At 40.5% G+C, this 20613-nt stretch overlaps 1 protein-coding gene across 1 annotated transcript in view; it reads left to right on the top strand.

Moving 5' to 3' along the window:
* LOC109645615 (signal transducing adaptor molecule (SH3 domain and ITAM motif) 1) overlaps positions 1-20521 on the top strand; it is a 37272-nt gene extending 16751 nt beyond the window's left edge. Inside the window, exons 3-24 of the mRNA XM_069510725.1 lie at positions 2047-2169; positions 5195-5281; positions 5424-6467; positions 6890-7453; positions 7576-7718; positions 7850-7959; positions 8089-8162; positions 8602-8621; positions 11036-11111; positions 12334-12418; positions 12638-12713; positions 12951-13046; positions 13147-13293; positions 13382-13472; positions 13713-13902; positions 14235-14329; positions 15540-15628; positions 15925-16012; positions 16166-16220; positions 16379-16532; positions 16885-17006; positions 17238-20521. Of these exons, the coding sequence (XP_069366826.1) occupies positions 2047-2169; positions 5195-5281; positions 5424-6467; positions 6890-7453; positions 7576-7718; positions 7850-7959; positions 8089-8162; positions 8602-8621; positions 11036-11111; positions 12334-12418; positions 12638-12713; positions 12951-13046; positions 13147-13293; positions 13382-13472; positions 13713-13902; positions 14235-14329; positions 15540-15628; positions 15925-16012; positions 16166-16220; positions 16379-16532; positions 16885-17006; positions 17238-17466 (3758 nt within the window). The 3' untranslated portion in view covers positions 17467-20521. The remainder of the gene's footprint in view (positions 1-2046; positions 2170-5194; positions 5282-5423; positions 6468-6889; positions 7454-7575; positions 7719-7849; positions 7960-8088; positions 8163-8601; positions 8622-11035; positions 11112-12333; positions 12419-12637; positions 12714-12950; positions 13047-13146; positions 13294-13381; positions 13473-13712; positions 13903-14234; positions 14330-15539; positions 15629-15924; positions 16013-16165; positions 16221-16378; positions 16533-16884; positions 17007-17237) is intronic.
* Positions 20522-20613: the final 92 nt, after the last annotated feature.

The following is a 20613-nucleotide window of genomic DNA, read 5'->3' as shown; positions in this document are numbered from 1 at the left end:
GTGGAGAAAGGTATGATCGCTGAGAAGCGTAAAATTCTGTTTGATTCATAGTGAAACTGATGCAAGGTTGGTAGGTGGTCCTTCATACATGGCCCAGGATGCATTTGTGTTCACACTGTGAAAAGAATGAGGCCACATGCGTCCCAGCCCTCCTCCAAACATGGTCGGAATGGTCACATCTCAGGAAACATTGAAGTTGCATTTGGGTGCATTCAGACCATAGACTGTATATAAAGATTGAGACCTGCACCTAATACCACTTGTGTTCACTAAGGATGGATGATAACAGGTCCAAATGGGGTCAGAACATTTTCTGCAATATCTGTATTGCATTAGTATAGTTAATGACCCCAGTACCATAACTACCAATATTTGCCTGGTCTAAATTGTGCTTGACTATCGTAGCAGTTCTTTTCAGCCTTAGTAACCAATAATTGTACAGCAGGTGTGACTCAGCAACTTTGGATTTAATCAGCAAACATGTTGAATCAGAAAATTAGCTGAGTCATCATCACAGTGTTAAAAACCCAACTGATGAGAGAAATGGTTCTGAGGAGGCTGCTTTAACTTTTCCTGCCCTTTTTTTATGATATGCTCTGTCGCACAGTCTAATAAACAAAGGTATGTGGGAGCAACGTGCTGAGAGGAATTTGTTCTAGTATGTCAGTAGCAGGGGGTTCGTACACAACGTTGTGATTAGAACAGATCCTTAAAGAAAGGCTTTTGACTGTGAGAAAGTATTTGAAACTCAGTGACCCTGCAAGCATGCGGAGCACACATACGATACTGCCAGTTCAAACTCCAGTGAACACAGAAATACCACCGCTGCCCTGCTCTTGACCCAGAACCTGTAGACGCTCGGCTGATTGTTTACATGGTGCGATGTTGTCCTTAAAACAGCATGTGGTCAGGACCATGGGGGGGTGGGGGGGCTCTCAGGACACATAAGGACAACAGTGGCCTGGATATCCATGTCTGTGTCCACGGTCGGGCCTCTTTGAGGTGGTCAGTTGTGATGTTTGCACAGATGTGTGGGTCCAAAGCAGAGAGGCCAAACGTCCAGTACCCCTCTGGTGGTCCCGGCCCAGCCCTGACTGGGAGGGATGGAGACCCCTTTGGCTACAGACTGAGTCTCATCGTGGGTGACATGACTCAAAGGGACAGAGTGAAGGCCCTGATGCTGTTTGAGGAGAAAGTCATATGAAGATGTCCGTACAGGACTGACGCTGAAGTAGTTTATTTTAATTCTACATAATCTGTCGAAGCTGCTGGCTGGTTTATTGTCTGTGTGATTACCTGAATGCTTGTGTTTCTGGCTTCATTGGACCAATTTCCACTTCAAAATCCCAGCAATCACTTTGAAAGGAAAAATGATACCCATGTTTAACACTATAGGGGCCATTTATTTGATAACCGTCCTGTCTCGTGAAGTGTTACAGGTTACCCCACATTTTCTCTTTCTATGTAATGTGATTTAAAGTTTCTTCCATCTACATGAAGATCTTATTATCTAATGTGGACACCAGCTGCCCTCTTGTTCTGCTCTCCAGCAGCTGCTTGGTCAGTTGCAATGAACTCGACTAAACATCCTGCTTGCAGTCCAATGTTTAGTATTGAACCACATGCTCATTCTGTGACGTGAAAGATTTCAGTGCACTGTAGTTTTAGGTCGGATGGTAGTGAGGAATGACACAGAAGGTCACTGTTTTGTTTTGGTTCTTCTGTCTGGATAGCATGTGTGCAGTATTTTTCATCGTGAGTCTTCTTGCCTGTTCGTGAGTTCAAATGTTTTCAATAGATGCTTGGCTGGAGAAAAGGCACAGAGTGTCCCATGTCAGTACTACAGAACTAAACTTAGGTATGAAATGAGAGAAACAGTCCCATGTGATTTCATTTTTGAATGAAAAACGTTGGCTCATTCATACGAAGTTGCTGCTGCAGTTGCACAATATTTGATGAACTATAAGAAATAAGCACATTGGAGTGAATCAGACTCACTGCACACAGAACAATCACATGTGACGCAGATTCTGTTGTATGTTATAGGAATTCAGGAGGGTACAGAGTGCACCAAGTGTAAAAATGACTGGGCTCTGAGGGCGGCTATTGCACTTCTCTACGTGCTCTGTGCACTGCTCACCATCGCTGTGGCTGTCCTAGGATACAAAGGTAAGTCAACACTGTCGCTAATAAAAAAAAGGCAGCTTCACGTTTTGTTTGATGGCACACTGACGAGGAAAAGAGGGAATGGTGCTCAACCCAAACACCTGTTCTTCCTCTGTGTGACTTTGGTGAGAAGTACATAACTGACTAAACTGCCAGGATCAGGTCCAGCTAGTTCAAGGGTAATGCTAACCTGTAAATGCAGATCAGTTAAAAAGACTAAAAACCAGCATTTATCTCAGACACCCAACATAATTAATCACCACATGTGGCTGCAGGGGGCGTTGTTGCTCAGTAAGAGCTACATAGTGTTGCTTTAAAAAGTCATTACACAACATTGATACTGTAATTTTCTCATGTCTCATGTTCTCTATTATCTCTATAGCACATTTAATATTGGTTTACATATTTTCATCCGACAAGAATGTAAGTAACTGTAGATTTACAAATACGTTCAATGCAGAACGACTATTAGTTAGATAAGTAGGATAAGACTGGTGTTATGTACAGTATGTTAAATATTTCCTACTGAGGATGTAAATCGTTAGAAGCACAATAGTATAGTTTCATTTGTAAAGAAGGTTCAGCTCTGCAATTTGTCAGCATATAGATGCAAAGTCTGTCTCAGTCTTTGTCTCTTACTCTAAATTGGACATATTGCTAACAACAGGAGGGGAAACCAAATTCAGCCGAGTCAGAGTTTAGCCTAAGATTTACCACTTGAAGAGGGTCCCTTTACAGTATCCACAGTTCACTGTCCACTGAATTGATATGTCTCTGAGGTTAGCCATAGCTTTTGATGAGAAACACATTTGTTGCGCAGCAGTGTCCTAACTCTGTTTCTCCCTGTTTGAACCAAGGCTGTGATGTTAAATAGAAACAGAAAGGAATTCAGGTTATTCCAGGGATCACCAATATGGAATGTTCTTTGTGTTCTGTCCAGTCTTACACATTTACGGAGTAAATTATTCACAGAAAACCTGTCAGAATATGTTTAAGTCTTACTTGCTCTGCAGGTGTACCAACCTGGTGAACCATGTACTCCAACCAACAAACAATAAACACAATCCGACCAGTAGGGAATGACTTGATTGAAGTTTGGATTAAAATCTGAATCTGACCTTGTGAGTATTGTCGGGATTGTTTAGGGTTTCTAGTTTTGGGTTTTCTGTGTTAGCGTGAGGCACATGTGATGGTTTGGCTCTAATGTCTGCCAGATGACCACGCAGCGACTCCTCTCGCTTAACAACCTAGAGGAAAGTTTATGGTTTGGTAGCAATTTGTTGTCTCATGAACCGCAGGTTAACTCACAAATGGCTGCATGTGTCCAACATAGTTTGAGGTTTGCAAGAAACCAGTGTTGGCTGGTTCCGTCTTGTATATTTGTCTTCTCCATCCTTTATAGCCTGCTGCACTGTTTTCATTTTATGTTTCTTAATCATGGCCCTACAAATTACCCTAAAAGTTTAAATCTTTGTTTGTGTTACAAACTGTGTCATTAAGTGTCTGCTCTTGCAGAGTGGATCAGCATAAATCTACCAGACATCGCGTTGGGTAATTGCTGGATTATGGCTCATAACTTGGGTCACAATAAGCAGCCAATAAGCCTTGTTCAAATTAGCAGCCTTATACAAGTCATAATGCTCCTCCAGTTCAGGCCTGTGGGGAGATGTAGAGATTAACAGGGGAATAAGAAAGTATTTCAGTCATCAAGACGAGGGAAGTGAAGAGTGTGGGAGGTATTCCTGGTATAAATTACATCATTACATCTGCCAGAGGTTATGTTGTTTTCGTCTACATTTGTTTGTTGGTTCGCAGGATTACGCAAAAACTGTAGAAGTGATTTTCATTTTCTTGATTAAAAAAAGAAATGCATATATTTAGGGGAATGATGTCGATGAGTTTGCAATTTCATATGGATTCTATTAAATATCTGGATCTAGTGGATTTAAATATAGTTTTATAGGGGTGTGGGCACATGTGGTAACAAATACACTATAAAAATGAGTTGGACTGACTCAAAACTTTAATCTAATAAAATTAAAGTTAATATATCTTGCTAGTTAAATTTAAACAAACATAATAAGTAATAGAAAACTGTAACCTGGTCAATGCTAAATGAATGTTAAGTAAGACATATACAGGTTAACTGTGCTCTTGAAGATTAAGAAGTGAAAGAGAAAGAGACAAGACTCATGCTCCAGCTTCTCCAGCTCACAGCAGTTATCCAACATCTCTTTGAAACCAGTGTTTTTGTTTGTCCCGACTTTGTTATTGCTCAGTGTTTTTGTCACTCCTGGAATGATAACAGCGAAAGATTAGGACGTCTTCCAACGCACTTTTTTTAGACGCTCTCACACCGACAGAAAAACAAACTGCGGTGGAGAGGAGACAGATTCTTGTTGCAGATGAGAGGGGGGGTGGAAGAAAGAAAGTGGATCCGGAGTCGGAGCGTGTTAGTGTGGTATTCATCATGTGTTTAACATTATTTATCCTGAAGTGGAATTTGTGAATGTGCTCGGAAAATTGAGGTTTGTATCGATCAACAGATGCACAGTTGCCCGGCTACTGAAGTCGTAGGAAACTCTTCACCTTGTTCAACATCCTGTGTTCAGAGATCCCTTGAGAGGAATAAATACAACAGCGTCCCCTGCTGTTCAGAAAGTTTAAAGGGTTGGTGAGATGTCTCTGAAAGACGAATTCAGATTTTAGACAGAAGCAAAAGATGCAATGCTTTGTAAATGTACTGACTGAAAAACAGATACACACACACACATAAATATAGCATAGATACATACACATATACACAAAAATGGCAAGTGAAATTTAGTTAGACTTAAAAGGACAGTTGTGTTTGAGCAGTCTAAAAATTCAGACTTGGCAAAACGTTGGAGCGTGAGTTTTTCAGTTTGATACTGCGATGAACTGTCATCATAATATTGTCTGTTTAATTTAACCCATTGTCTTTTTCCCTGTAGGTGTATGTACCATGTTCATTTGTATTTACACTCTCTCTTTCCTCTTCCGTCAGTGGTCCAGAGAATGGACAATGTGACCGAGGGCATGCAGAATTATGGAGGCAAGATCAACGCTGTGGAGACAGATTTGAAGAAATTAGGTAAGAAAAACAACATTTTGAATCAGGGCCTGGGTAATAAATCCAAAATATACATCAAGAAATGTTCATATCACTATAAATGTCATTATTTTTCTTTTTTTTAAATTCTCTATTATCAATGTTTTGGGTGTCACCTCTTCAGATGATCAGACAGGAGAGAAGTCCGTTAATGCCACAAGTGAAATCAAGACTTTCAAGTCAGATCTGGAGTTCTTACAGAACAAACTGAATGACATTGCACTCAGGGCAACCAGAAACAGAGACGTCCTGGATGAGCTTCGGATCACAGGCGATGACGTGCAAAATGGCCACGGGTCCCTGCAGAGCTTTCTGGAAGGAAATGCGGCCTCACTGCGTGGCCTCAACCAGACCCTGATCTCTTACAGTGGTGTGATTGACAACCTCCAAACGGACACAGTACGGCTCCAGTCAGAGATACAGGGCCAGGTCAAAGAGCAGAGCCAGACCCAGGTTACTGTCAATGCACTAAACATCACACAGTCCCAGCAACGCAGTCTGCTCGGCACACTGCAGAAGACGGTGGAAGAGGCAGGACAGGCGGTGCAGAAACTGAAAAATGATTATCAGGGTCTGCAGCAGACGGCCAGACAGAATAGGGCTGACACAGAGTGGCTGAAGGAAAAGGTGCAAAATCTCCAGGTTTTGGCAGCGAACAACTCAGCCCTGGCCCGGTCCAATGAGGAATCTCTTAATGACTTGGATGCTCAGCTCAGCACTCTGGCCAGTCAGATCCAGAACACCTCGGCCCTCACCGAGGGACAGGACCAGAGGATGCGTGAGCTGATGGACCACCAGAGAGACCACGATAACACCACCTCATCCATGTTTGATAAGATAGAAGCACGATTAGACACACATGAGAACGACATGGACCGCGTGACTGGAAACATGAGCTTTGCCACGCAGGTCCTCGGTGCCATCAGCGTCGACCTGACCGGCCTGAGGTCCTGTGCTGAGACAGTGATTCGACATTCAGACCTGTTACTGGCACTGAATGGTAGCGTGACCGAGGCCCAAGCAGAGGGCAAAGAGCTGCGCAGCCAGCAGGATGAGCTGACAGCCAGGCTGGACAGAGAGGTCAACAACCTGTCGATGGTGATGGAGGAGATGAAGCTTGTGGACAGCAAGCACTCTCAGCTCATCACCAACTTCACCATCCTGCAGGGTAAGAAAACAAGATGGGTATGTGTGCGTCCTGGAAATGGTCAAACACTTTTTAGATCATAATACAAATGGATATGGATGAAAGTTGTGATGTGGATTGGATTGTTGTACCCCTGTATAGGGATACCCAGTAAATCCATTATTTTACGATTCTTCCTCTTTCTATTTCCTCTAAAAAGATAAGATAAGATTGTCTAATCTTATCTGAAAAGCTGTTGCAAAATCTTACTTTGCATCCAACGCATAAACCATATCTATTAATTTTGAAAGACCTTACACCATAACTATGATGATACCATTTTACGTATATTTTACTAAAAATACCTAAGTACAAGAAGTAAATTGTGTTTTCTTTCTTTCTTGTTGCACAGATTGTACATTCTCAGACATGTGGACCACTTATTTGTTCTCATAACGTTTCAGGTCCACCGGGTCCAAGGGGCTCCAAGGGAGACAAGGGTCCACAGGGGCCACTGGGCCAGACAGGGCAAAAGGGTGATAAAGGAGACAAAGGGATGCTAGGACAGGTGGGACCCAAAGGAGAGAAAGGTGCTGCTGGACCACCAGGTTCGATAGGTCCTAAGGGTGCAAATGGTGGTCGGGGTCTTCCGGGGTCCAAAGGATCGAGAGGCCCTGGAGGTCGATCTGGAAACCCTGGTGATAAAGGTGACCCAGGGACTGCAGGGCTTCCTGGCAGGGATGGACAGCCAGGGATGCCAGGACCACAAGGGCCACAGGGCCCCAGAGGTGCATTTGGACCGGCAGGATTGGATGGGCCTAGGGGTTCTGTTGGACCTATTGGCCCTCCCGGCCCTCCAGGGCTACCAGGGTTACCTGCAGCTGCACCTCCCATAATATTAAAGCCAACTCAGTCCGCTCAGGTCCCTGGATCTCCCAAAGCACCTGAACCTTCCAAACCAGCCGAGGAACCACAAGGCTCTGTGTCCCGGCAGGTCCAGCCCTCTGTGGCCACCACTCCGACGCCTGGTGGGTTTTATTATTACACATGGATAGAATACAGATATGTGGCTCATTATGAGTATATCTTTACAATTATTCTCACATCAGAGATTTTACAGTTTGACATTCTGGTAACTACTTGTTTGCAGGTTGTCCATCTGGGTTCAGAAAGTTTGGAGACAGCTGCTATTACTTCTCCTCTGATCCCCAGAGAGTCAAATTTGATGAGGCCAACCAGTTATGCACTAACATGTCATCTTATATGCTCATTATCAATGACAATGAAGAGCAGGTACATGAACCCCGTCTTTATTTTGATTTTAAAGAATAAAACAATTCAAACTAAAATAACTAAAGCTAAACAAAGACATGTAATTTTCAGAGCTAATTATCCTGAAAGATCTGTTGCTCTTCTTTTCATAGCAATTTGTGAGAGATGCAATAACAGGAAAAGGTTATTTCTGGCTGGGCCTGACTGACAGACATGAGGAAAATGTCTGGAAGTGGGTGGACGGGACCCTACCTGTTTTCAAGTGAGTTGGTTTTACAGCAAATGGATCCAATTTGTTTTACTGATTTCTGCCATGATTCATTGATTAATTATGTTACAAAATATCAATGCTTGGAATCTGATAATTACTGCTGATGTTTTTTACCATCAGCAAGTGGAAGCCTGGCCAACCTGATAACTGGACCAACGGTCATAAAGACGGCGAGGACTGTGCTGGTCTTATCCGTAATGCCTACTGGAATGATTTCTACTGCACTGAGCGCATCGGTTTCATCTGTGAACGGGCCTCTGACTGTCAGTACCTTCTCAGACCTTTCTGATTTTGAAATGTGTTTTTAATATTTACAGACATTCAGTGTGCAGTACCTAGCCCCATGTTCATCATTTCCATTTAAGTAAGATAAGAAGTGCAGATTTGATGACTCTGACATAACGTTTATCTTACACGTGTTCCCACGGCACGGAGTTTTTTATCCAAACATGAGATCCCAGACACCTGAAAGTGTCTTTTTCAAACAAGATGTTGTAAACTTTGAATTGATGCTGTGACATTTAAAAGAAACACGTTAATGTTAAAAAATTCAAATCTAATATCTAGCATTATAACAGTGTTTAAATCTATCTAATGTGATTTATTTATTTTCGCAGTGTCTCTTGGAGGAAGGTGAACAGGCTGAAGTTGAAGTTGCAGTGACAATGAAGGAGATGAGGAGGAGCTCTCTGTGAAAAGAGGCCCCTGATGAAGCCAGCCCACATGAGCATCACTGAGACTTGGGTTGATCTTTGTGTCAAAGGCACTTTACAACACAGCGTTACAACAAAGCACAGAGCCAGCCCACTACGGCCTTTTTGTAGTACTTGTACTGAAGGAAACATAAGAATGTAGTAATCAACACTACACAAAAATATAAACGCAACCCGCAGGATTTTTTAAATGTTAGAAATCACACAACATTCACTATTCAGTGGAAAAAACAACAACTGGGGGTTATATTCTGGAGCACGTGTGCAGGCATTTGAACAACTTGGGGGACAGTTGTCCAGTTTCTCGACTCAGTATCTCAAATGGATCTTGTGCTGTCATGGTGACACGTGGTGGATGGACACACAGTGCTGCTAAACTCTTGGAAATGTCTTCTGAGACAGCTGATGGTTGAATGATGGACATTCAGTTCTGCAGGCTCGGCCCCGGTTGGCTCTCCTTCAATCAATATGCCATCTGCACGCTTGTGTTCTTGGAAAAAGTAGTAGAAATGTCATTGCAGCTCATGAACAATGGGAACGAAAAGAAAAGTGTTGCGTTTATATTTTTGTTCATTTTATTCAGGCTATACTATGTCATTGTTTGGTGTAGCCACTTTTGTACAGGTGTATCTGTAAATAATAATTCACAAACCATACCATTTTATTTCTTAACTGCCTTGTCAATCTTTCCATTAACAGAAAATCTATGTCAGAGGATTATGTTGTTAATAGAGTTACAACTATTTTTATACCATCACATATATAACGCAGATCCAGAAGATTATGAGCACCCGCTCACCATCAGCAAAAGACTGCAAACTCAGATAACAAATAATGTAAATTTCACCTTTCTGCAAACTGAAATATTCATGTCATTTTTTTTATAATAGATGCTCAGTGTGAGCAGTGCTGCTGTTTTATAAAGGATCCTATTTCTTAGATTTTAGACTGCCAGTTTTATACAGTATGAGGCATACATTAACAATATGTTGTTGTTTTGTAATGTAGCCATATACGATGATTTACTCATTATGTCTAATACAATATGTGGAATATGTTACATGATTATTATTTGCATAATCAGTTGTTATGAACAATAGCAGTTGGCTCATTGTGCCTTAATTAAATGACCAGGTTTCTCTGGATAAGGCCAGGACACTTATCACAATAAAATTTGAAAGAAACTGTGTGTGGAGTCGATGCTTTTATTCCTGTTATATTTTGCAATAAATACACTGGATACAGATGTTGTTTTTTTAAACACCATTCATGTATCAATAGTGTCACAGCACAGACAGAATAAACCCAGACAGACATGTGTTATACAAAAAAGCTTTCTATTAGTTTGTCCATCCCATTTTAATTATTGTGTTTTTTTTACATTATCAGATAACAAAGACAAAACAATAACAATGATAAATGTATCACACATCTGGATTTGTTTTAGCATATTTCCATGTTTATCTGGAATATTCTAGTCCAGATGTAATAAATCTTGATTAAGACCTTATCCACTGTGGTCCACATGCAGGGAAGACTGCCAGGGGCAGGCATGAGGTAAAGATGAGAGGAGGTCGTTTTTTATCCTTTCAGGAGTATAGACAGAATAAAGTTGAAATGTTGAGAAGAGAGTCAAACTAAATTTGAGGATGATTTAAAAAAAAAAAATTGGATAAGAAACTAGAAATACTATTTTGGGACTAAAGTCAAGATGTCGAGAATTAAATAATTAAATCTTATCCTTGCAATATTATGACTTTATTCTTATAATATGACTTTTTCTTAAAATATGACTTTTCCCTGTAAATTACAACTTTATTCCTGTAATATTATAACCTTTTACTCAGTTAGGACAATTATCTGGATCTCTGTATTGTTCCTCTTCAATAGGGCCCTAATATTCTGTTGAGAGTTCTCAATATGCCAAAATAATAATACAAATATTAACAATGCGACTTTATTCTCTACACGTCCACTTGAATTGTTACAAGCAACATGATTAAAAAAAGACGAACTTCTCTTTTTGGTTTATTATGTCTGACCCTGACTTTCCTTCATATGTATGGTCAATGGGATGAGATAACGTCACGTGATCACAGTCAGCTGACGATGACATGTTTCTTTTCTTTTTTTGGAGTCAGAGGCGATTTAGTGGCTCATGGTTCATTTATTGTTCTGAACTCCGGAGTTAAATCACAGTCGATGACCGCAGAGTCTCCAACACGGGACGATCACCCAGAAACACTGAGCCTTGTAGCCGAGTCACTGTGTCCGCAGCTGCGCTTGAGATTCATGAAGCTGTCGCTACTATGCGTTGTTGTTGTATGAAATAAACCAGAGAGGGAATTAACGAGAGAAGGCGGAAATCTGTTGTTGTCGATACACCAGCGATGCCTCTCTTCGCGACCAACCCATTCGACCAAGATGTGGGTGAGTAAACCAGGACCCGGGGGGGGGCTAATTGTAGCAGGCTAGCTAGAAGTAGCTGTGGCCACACAGCTTTGTTTGTGTGGTCCAGCGGCACAGCATCCCTGTTAGCGTCACACTGCTAATGTCACACATCTGCCCACACATCACACACTGAACGACATATAAGCTGGTGCTACAGAAGCTGATTCTGGTGCTGCCTGTTTCCCCTCGGTGTTTGCTGTGCTTCAGTTAGCCACTGGGCTCATTCGGCTAGCTAGCTTGCCACATCTAATGGGATTTAACTAGCAGCAGTTAGCATGTGGAATCTTTGAAAACGTTTCATAAAGTCCCGACATTTGAAGAGATGAAACTACTTTTTCATACGTTTTCCAGTCGTGTTGTGGTAAAGTTTTTATTTTATCATCCAGGTTGACAGTCAATAGAAGTGTGAAACAAATGTTGTCACCGGCTAATTGCTGCTAAGCTAACTAGCGTGCTAGCCGTCTGCTCCATCACTACCTGGCTGTAACCTGTGGTGTTCACCGACATGACGAGGCTGTCCTCTGGTAGTTTAGTGGAAGTGAAATAGGATGCGGGCTGATGGATGAAACCGTGAAGCTACTGTGTGTTCCCCTTTGTCTCTTTGCTGTGGGTCGAGTGGTTAACCACTTCATTAGCATGTGCAGTGAGCAGAGGATGAGCAAAGTGCACCAACACCTCACCTCCGCCCTCAGTCAGCACTTCAGGATCATCGGGGACAGCTCATTGTGGACTAATTCAGCGTGGATGGTTCATTTCAGGCTGTTCAATTGTGTTATTTTATATATTTGCTTGTGATAATCAACTTGTAACAAAGGGTATGAGTTAAATCACCTGTCTGGTTATAAGTTATTTGTTATTTTGATGTTTGTGTGAATAATTTCAATCTAAATATTCTGCAAAACATCAATTCACACACGTCCCTGACTCAGTGCATGAACCGCTATTCCACTGTGAAATATGAAGGACATTTCGGCATAGAGAGAAAATATTAGCACCCAACTCATACGGAATTTTGTGGGGCCATCATCCATACTGATATTAAGCAGTAAAACAACTCTTATACCAATATTTAATAAATGTATATCTTTAAAAAAATGAGAATGAGATGTCGATGTCGTTATAAGATGTCGTTATCAAAACCTTGTGACAAAGAAATTGCAATGTTTAAGTTTTCTGCTGTTGTTGTGCTTCCTTCCTGCAGAGAAAGCAACCAGTGAGATGAACACAGCTGAGGACTGGGGCCTCATTCTGGACATATGTGATAAGATAGGGCAGTCACGCACTGGGTTAGTCAACTGTCTTAAACTAATCCACACATGAATGCACACCTACACATCTCTCAGCTTTTCTTGAAATGTTTTTTTTTAAACACGATTTCAAAGGGAAGGCGAATGAATCCAGAGACACAAAGTGTGTAGGAGAAACATCTATTTTGATAATTTTCTGTGGCAGAGCAATTCATTTTCACAAACCTTTGATTTCTATTCTATTTCATTCTGTTGCAGACCCAAAGAATGTCTCCGCTCTATAATGAGAAGAGTGAACCACAAGGATCCTCATGTTGCCATGCAGGCGCTGACTGTAAGCAGACAGGAAACAAACAGCCATGTTTGGTCTAAGTGTGACTGTTCAGTTAATGGAGATGTTATGTTTTCTTCTGGTCATCAAACTTTATCAACACTTAATTAAAATGAAAGCAGGTGGTGGAACCAAATCAATTCTCAGGTTTTGTTGTAATAGGTGTTACATGTTTGTTGCCTATTGTTATCAATTGAATTAGTGAGTGAGATTAATATTTTTATACCTTTGTCCTCACAGCTTCTTGGTGCTTGTGTCTCAAACTGTGGGAAGATTTTCCACTTGGAGGTGTGCTCCAGAGAGTTTGCCAGTGAAGTCAGTAACGTCTTAAATAAGGTATGTGGTCATTTTCGCCCTCTGTGTTGTCCAGATAACCTCATGAAGTGATTGTGTGCCATCCTTGTTTTCATAACGTTTTGATTGAACATATCACCAGGGCCACCCCAAAGTGTGCGAGAAGCTTAAAGCCCTCATGGTGGAGTGGGCAGAGGACTTCCGCAATGATCCTCAACTTAGTCTAATCTCAGCAATGATCAAGAATCTACGTGAGCAGGGTGTTACCTTTCCTGCAGTGGGGTCCCAGGTAAGCCTGTGGGGGGGAAAAAAGACAAATACAGGATGTTGTTGAGTTCTTGATTCACCTAAGTATAGTATTTTTGTTTTTTTCACAGGCTGCAGAGCAAGCAAAAGCAAGCCCTGCTTTAGTGGCAAAGGATCCATCCACCTCAACAAACAAAAAAGAAGAGGAAGACTTGGCCAAAGGTAACAAGTCATTTAGCTAAATATCAGACAACTAAATATTACCAGTTTTGCAGTCCTCAGGTGTTGGTTGAGAAAAGGAGTATTATCCTTCAAAGATGCAATCACTGTGACCTTTGTCTTATGTTGGAATTGCATAAATCACAATTTACACTGGAGTTATGAACTGCATTAATATTTAGGGAGGTTTAAAAGGTGTAAGGACTTTGAAAAGAAAAGTAACAATCTGACTCATGTTTGCAGCTATTGAGCTGTCGCTGAAGGAGCAACGTCCGCAGACGTCCTTGTCGAGCCTTTACCCGAGCACCTCCAACCTGCTCTCCTCGCACAAATCAGATGGCAGAAAAGTTCGCGCCATCTATGACTTTGAGGCTGCTGAGGACAACGAGCTCACCTTCAAGTCTGGAGAAATCATCACTATCATGGACGACAGGTGAACTACTCACACAAACAAATAGGCATGTATGCACAGCAAACCAGGATTTGTCAAAGAGAGGATTTGGGACAGTTTGATGCTGTTTGTTGTTGAGCATTCACATTATAGGTGCCCTGAAAAGAAATTACCTCTCGAGATTCACATGATCACATCTCAACCAATCTGATGAACAGCTTTTGGATTCTGTTCCCATTTGATGAAAACCTCTGAAATTACTTTTCAGGAATTACTAACAAAATGCCCAATATTTAAAAATATAATAAATTAATCGTACAATTAAGAGTGTATCTAGTTTGTCAACTCTTAAATATTGATTCTGGTTTTTTCAGTGACCCCAACTGGTGGAAAGGGGAAACATATCAGGGAGTGGGGCTGTTCCCTTCTAACTTTGTCACAGCTGACCTCACTGCGGAGCCTGAGATGAGTGAGTTCACGCACACACACACACACACACACACACACACACACACACACCCACCCCGCTTATGTCATATCTAGTTCTTTGATCTCCATTTAGTCCATTAGCAGTATTGTTTTATTGATCCCTGAGAGGAAAATACTTTATCACTTACACTCGGCTGGTGAAACAATTCAAAGAACAATACAGTTCAATTGAAAAACACAAACAACACAATTAAGTTATTGCTGACATAGACAAAAATTATATATATATATATATATATATATATATATAGGACATTTGGTGAGTCATATGAGAATTGTCCTCATAGCAACACATTTATTATTATCAAGAGGTTTTACCTGATTCTGATGGAACAAATCTGTCATATAGACACAGATCAAGGTTTTTCTCCAGTAACTGCTGCGACGACATGTCTCGTGAAGTGATGCACGTTCTTTATTAATCCACTCACTTGATTCCTGCATGTGTTTAACATCTTCATTGCTGCTACAATGGATTCTACTGTGAGAGCCACAAAAAACGTTTTGGCCTCAGGCATCACATCTTATGAACCAAATTTTCTGTCATCTCTATGGCTTCCTGTCCGATGTAGTCCAGAGGACATTTGAGCTCCATATGAAAGGACTGCATGTACTAGCTTGTCCATGCATGTCAGTAGTTTACATATGCTGTGTTAGTTTGCATAGAAGCTGAAGTTGTTCAATACATTGTCAGAACCCACAGAAATGTATTGCTCATCATCACCAATGGCTTTCACTGTGTATGACCTTTGCTGCTGTCTGGTGATAGTTTGTCGTGCTTCTTCCTTACATCCAACTGTTTGATGCTTTGCAACTAAACTAGAATTCTTTTATTCTGGCTTAAGGAGTCATCATATTCATTTGTGTGATGCTCCTGCAAATGTTTAATCCTTTGTTTATAGAATCATACTGCATGTGCGCATTCCTTATTCCTCCGTTTGTGAAAAATCACTTCACTCGACAAACATGAGAACAGCCGGCAACTGCTCTTTGTGTCTATTTATTTTTCAAAGGCTTATATGATATTCTAACTTTTTCATCCTCATTTGACATCCGTACTAATATTTCACACTATTTTGGGATCTTGACTGTGAAACGACGCAGCGCATCCTGACTTTTTACACGTGTTTCTGATTGCTACTGTTGCGTTGTTTTTTTATTGCCGCATTCGCTTACTTGAAAATCTACAGTGAAGACAGAGAAGAAGACTGTACAGTTCAGTGAGGACATCCAGGTGGAGACTATAGAGCCTGAACAAGAGCCTGTATATATAGACGAGGTAAGTGCACAGGCTCATTCAGCTTCACTGAAATGTCACTGTTGCATCACTAAAGTAATGTTTCAAGATGGGATTTTTGATTTTAAAACTGTCACCTGTTCCTACAATGAATTACAATATAGTCTGAATCAAAACCTAACAACTATAGATACATTTTCTATCTTAGGAAAATAAATTGCTGAAGTAATTACCCCAGGATGTTTTTTTTAATTTGTAAACTGGATGTAATCACGTTTGAAAAATCAACGCAGCTTATGTGAACGTCTCATCAAAGAAACTTTATTTAAACATTTCAGGACAAAATGGACCAACTACTGCAGATGATCCAGAGTGCAGATCCCACAGACAACCAGTCAGACAGCGTCGAGTTATTACAGCTTGAAGGTAAACTGAAGATTGAAGACTGAAATAATCTGAGTAGAAGAATGAAGGTGTGAGAAAAATTGTCAGTTTGCAGCAACAACTGGTGAATTCTTTGGTTGAGTAGAGATGAAATTCCATTAAAAGACCATTAAAATATATATTTTTTTTAATCAGGTGCCTGCAATCAAATGGGACCTCTCATTGACCAGAAGTTGGAGGATATAGACAGGTGAACTGTGCTAAAATGTTTTGTCTACAAACAACCACAAAATGCCATTATTGTGAAAATAAAACTAAAGACTATCAGACGTTAAAACATATAACAATTAATAAAATCAGACCCTTATGAAATATGTACTTATTGTCTATGTGTGTTTGTATTATCAGGAAGCACTCAGAGCTGTCAGACCTGAATGTGAAAGTGATGGAAGCTCTGTCTCTGTATGCCAAGTTGATGAATGAGGATCCAGTTTACGCCATGTATGCCAAGCTGCAGAGCCAACAGTACTACATACAGCAGCCCGCTAATGTAGCACAACAGGTACGGTTACACTGTGACAGTTATACTTCACACAACAGCAGAAAGCTTCCCATCATACACTGTGAATGCAAACATGTTTCACTTAAAAACACAGTGAATATCTTTTCTTCTGTCCCATGTATCTAAAGTGCCATCCTTCTTACCTTCGAATGCAGAGACATTGTCTTTGAGTGACATTGTCTTAAGTGAAAAAGGAAGAACACTTTTAATATCCTAATCTTGATACTTCACTTCAGTATTTAATCTGCCTCGGTTTCCCTCTTGTTATTCTGCCCTGGATTCCTTTCAGTCAAGCCAAGCAATTCTCACATTAGCAACTCAGTAGCAACTCTGTGCATGTCTCTGACCACAGGTATACCCTGGTCAGCCTGCATCAGGTTCATATGCCATGAGTGGTACTGCAGTGCAGGGTTACACTGTTCCCATGGAGCAGCTTCCTGCTGGAAGCTCCATACCTGGACAGCCAGCTCCCAGGTGAGTCCCTCGTACATCCTGTTGTCTTGGTATAAGCTACAAGTTGTTGACTTTAGCTCTGTCCCTTCCCCCTAATGCTAATTTTCATATTCATTCTGTTATTTGAGACATTATTGAACGCTGTCTTCTTTTGGAGAGTTTTCAGTATTATTGATTCAATTTTCCATAAATATTTAACAATTCCACCTTGCTGGAGTGTTAAAATTCATGTTGCTTCGCTCTTTCCTGTAGTGATGTTCATATGTACATGGGCCAGCCGCCAGTCTACACTGCTGCTCCAGGCAGCATGGCCCCAGCAGACATTCACTACCACAACCCAGCTGCCGCCCCTGGTCCCGCCCCAGGAACGACTCCCACAGGCATGACGCAGACGCCAAACTACAGCCACCCCTCCGGCCCAAGCATAGCACCTTCCACAGACCCCGCACAGGCCCCCTACTCAGAGAAAGCCTTGCTATAGGGCCCCCTTTGATCACTGTTATCCTCACACGCAAACACATACATGCACCAGACCTGATCAAATAGTGGTCTGAGATTTCTTTTATTAGATTTTATGATTTGTTTTATCAAGAAACACCAGATGGATGGAAAATACAAATAAGAGTAGACTAACCTTTGATTTGAAGAACTCACCCCAAGTCACACTTGGTCTGAAAATGGACTCTCGCTCTTCTCCTACGTGTCTTCACCTGATTTGGAGGAGACACGCAGGAGCTTTCAGTTGCACTTATTTAATTTCTCAATGTCACTCAAACCTCTTGTTGTCAAATCTAGATCTAATAGCAATATATGCATTGTCTATTTTCACGTACAAGACCTGGCATTAACCATTTCCTTGCAGTGACAGGACTTTTGAAAATTTGTCGTAACAAATCAAGTTATTGGTCTGTATTTTTTTATAATTTCTTTGGTAGTTTCCTGGAAAAAACTTTTAACTTTGTCCTAATTAATCTTTGCTAGTTTAGTTGAATTCATTGTTAGTTATTGATCAATTCCTGTGGAAAACTAAACATATTCCTCATACTGTGCACAGGTTTTGGATTGTATGATTTAAGACTAACCCTCACATTTTTGCATGTTCAGGTAGTCTATAGTGTAATTCAATTCTTTAGGTCACACTAGCAATTCATTTTAATTGATTTAACAGGTGAACCAGTTTCTATAGTGTTTTATCTTTGATACCAAATTCCAGAAACTTTCTAGGAAATTATTAAGAAATAACAGACCTGTTGAATAAAGCCTAACCAAATTGTTTTGCGATAACAAGTATAACTGTAACTACTTCAATCTAACAACACAATCCACATGCAAGTATCATTTAAAATAAATCACACAGGCATTCCTTCATGCACACTGGACCTGCACACTCCGATACCCACACACTACAGGCAGGTGTACAGCAGTTACACACACAGCGATACACTTGCAGCACTTGGCTCACACATCATCAGCCGTACTTGATGATTTACCTTCATTCTCACACTAACATGGAGATAAATCCACACGCCACAGCCTTCTCACCAACTTCAATCAACTGTAGTGCTAATCACCTCACAAAAAAGAGTTGACTTCCATTAACTTGCTTTTTCTTTAAATATCAGAAAATGGATGTTTAGCAATGCTAAAAAAAAAAAAAAACCCGTCAGGCTACTACACTTTTGTATATGTTGTCAATTTTAGAAGTACTGAAAACTGAAGCCACTTTGTTTTTGGGATGGAAAAGAAACGAGAGGAATTCAAGCATGCACATGACTCTTGTATATACTGTACTGAACTGGTCGTGAAGCCACGTGATGACCTCATGGGTGGGATGTCTGTTAAAACAGCTCTGGGTGGTTTCGCTTAATCTTAAAGGGAAACTCTGCAGTCATATGTCACAGATTAATGAAAAGGTGTAAAAGCCAAAGAGAAAAAAAGTGTGGAAAAAAAAAAAAAAAAAAATACCCACATGCTAGAAAAATACAAGATAATTTTCTTTTTTCTTTCAGTGACTCCTCACGTTATGCTGCAGAGTTTCTCTTTTTTTCACTCCCTCTCCGTTCAGGAGCTGTAGTAACAGACTCGTACCACAGACTCGTACCACAGACTTCAAAGGGGTGAACTCTCTGAACCTCTTCAGTGTAATTGAAGCATCTCTTTAGTCAGTGTTGAAAAATGAATACGATGGAGTTTTTTTTTTTCTTTTCTATTTTGTAGTGCATTTTAATTATGTTTTGATTATTGTTAAGCTATTTTAAATGGAGAATCAGTGCAGGATGTATCTATTCAGAGAAAAATGGAGTAACTGATATTCTGCTGAACTTAGTTGTATATTTAAATGGCTCACACGAGAACATGGAGACTTCTCTCTTTGTTTGATACATGCTTGTCGTACCGTAGGGTCAAATGGTAACGTGAAAACTGATCAAAACTCCCTTCCGCATGCATCTCAGACCTCTCATAACTTACAGCCATCTAACACTAAAACAGACCCTACCAAAACACTAAAACAGACCCTCCGCCGAGGCCCAACAGTCCTTGTTAATTCAACCAAGCTGCGCCGACACACTCAGAGATATCAGTTTTCTTTAAATATGCTTGATGTTTTTTTTTCCTCATCAAGATCAATGAACAAAACCAATTTGCAGGTACAAAAATTGAACTTCCTTGGCGGAGGGGATATGGCTTAAGATCCTGGACAAGCACGTTCAAGATTTGTAAACATTTTTTAACCAAAGTCTCCGTAAGCTATCGGTAACAGTGCCACTCTGAGGGATAGCGCAAATGTACAAAGTCTCCTTCTCATACATTTATATACGGCTCATTTATGTGGATTTTAAAATTCAAAATTCATTGGAAAAGAGTTCATTTTTACTGGAAACGATTGGAATGCAAAAAGCTAATGAGACTGGGAAATGATTAATGTTGTTGTATAATATCTAACGATGCTAAATGAAGTTATAAATCTGTTTAACCAGATGTCCCATTTGCCAGATGAATTCAAGTGCTGTAAATTTTGTGTTATTTCAATTTCTCTTGAGGTCCTACGTTTCAAATGTGCTGCTTCTTGTCATCCCTGTGCCGCCTTAAGAATCTAAAACAACCCGCAGCTCAAATTCTCGGTGCCTGGGACTTTGCGAACAAGACGTCATTTTATTCTGCAGACCTTGATTTTTAGCGTTAACTTATTCGATTCAAAGATAAAGAATCCCTTTATTTGCTGCCTTCAATGCTCGAGTGAAATAGTGTTAATCTTTAGGATCAAATAGGGTTCAACAATATCGAAGTAGCTGCTGTTCTGGGACCACGGTAGCAGGAGCCAGTTCGTCATCACACATTATCCTAATGTAACATGTTGCACCACAGTGTCTGCAGCCCCGATGATGTACAGGATTGAGATGCTGCCTGTTTTTAAGTTTGAAACCGACATTATTGTAAAGGTTCTGTCTAAACTTGTATCCTGCTGTTTGTATGTATTATTTTAATCATACTTATTAAATTGGTATTCACAATAAAACCAGGCCAAATGTACAGAATATTTATCGCCTTGTTTTCTTGATTTTATAGCTTTTTTTACAGATAAAGTAAAATACATTGTGTTTATTTGGTGATGTTTCCATTTTCATAT

Source organism: Paralichthys olivaceus, chromosome 16 (assembly GCF_024713975.1).
Source record: "Paralichthys olivaceus isolate ysfri-2021 chromosome 16, ASM2471397v2, whole genome shotgun sequence".
In the NCBI taxonomy this organism is placed as follows: Eukaryota; Metazoa; Chordata; class Actinopteri; order Pleuronectiformes; family Paralichthyidae; genus Paralichthys; species Paralichthys olivaceus.
This window is presented reverse-complemented; position numbering and strand designations above follow the sequence as displayed.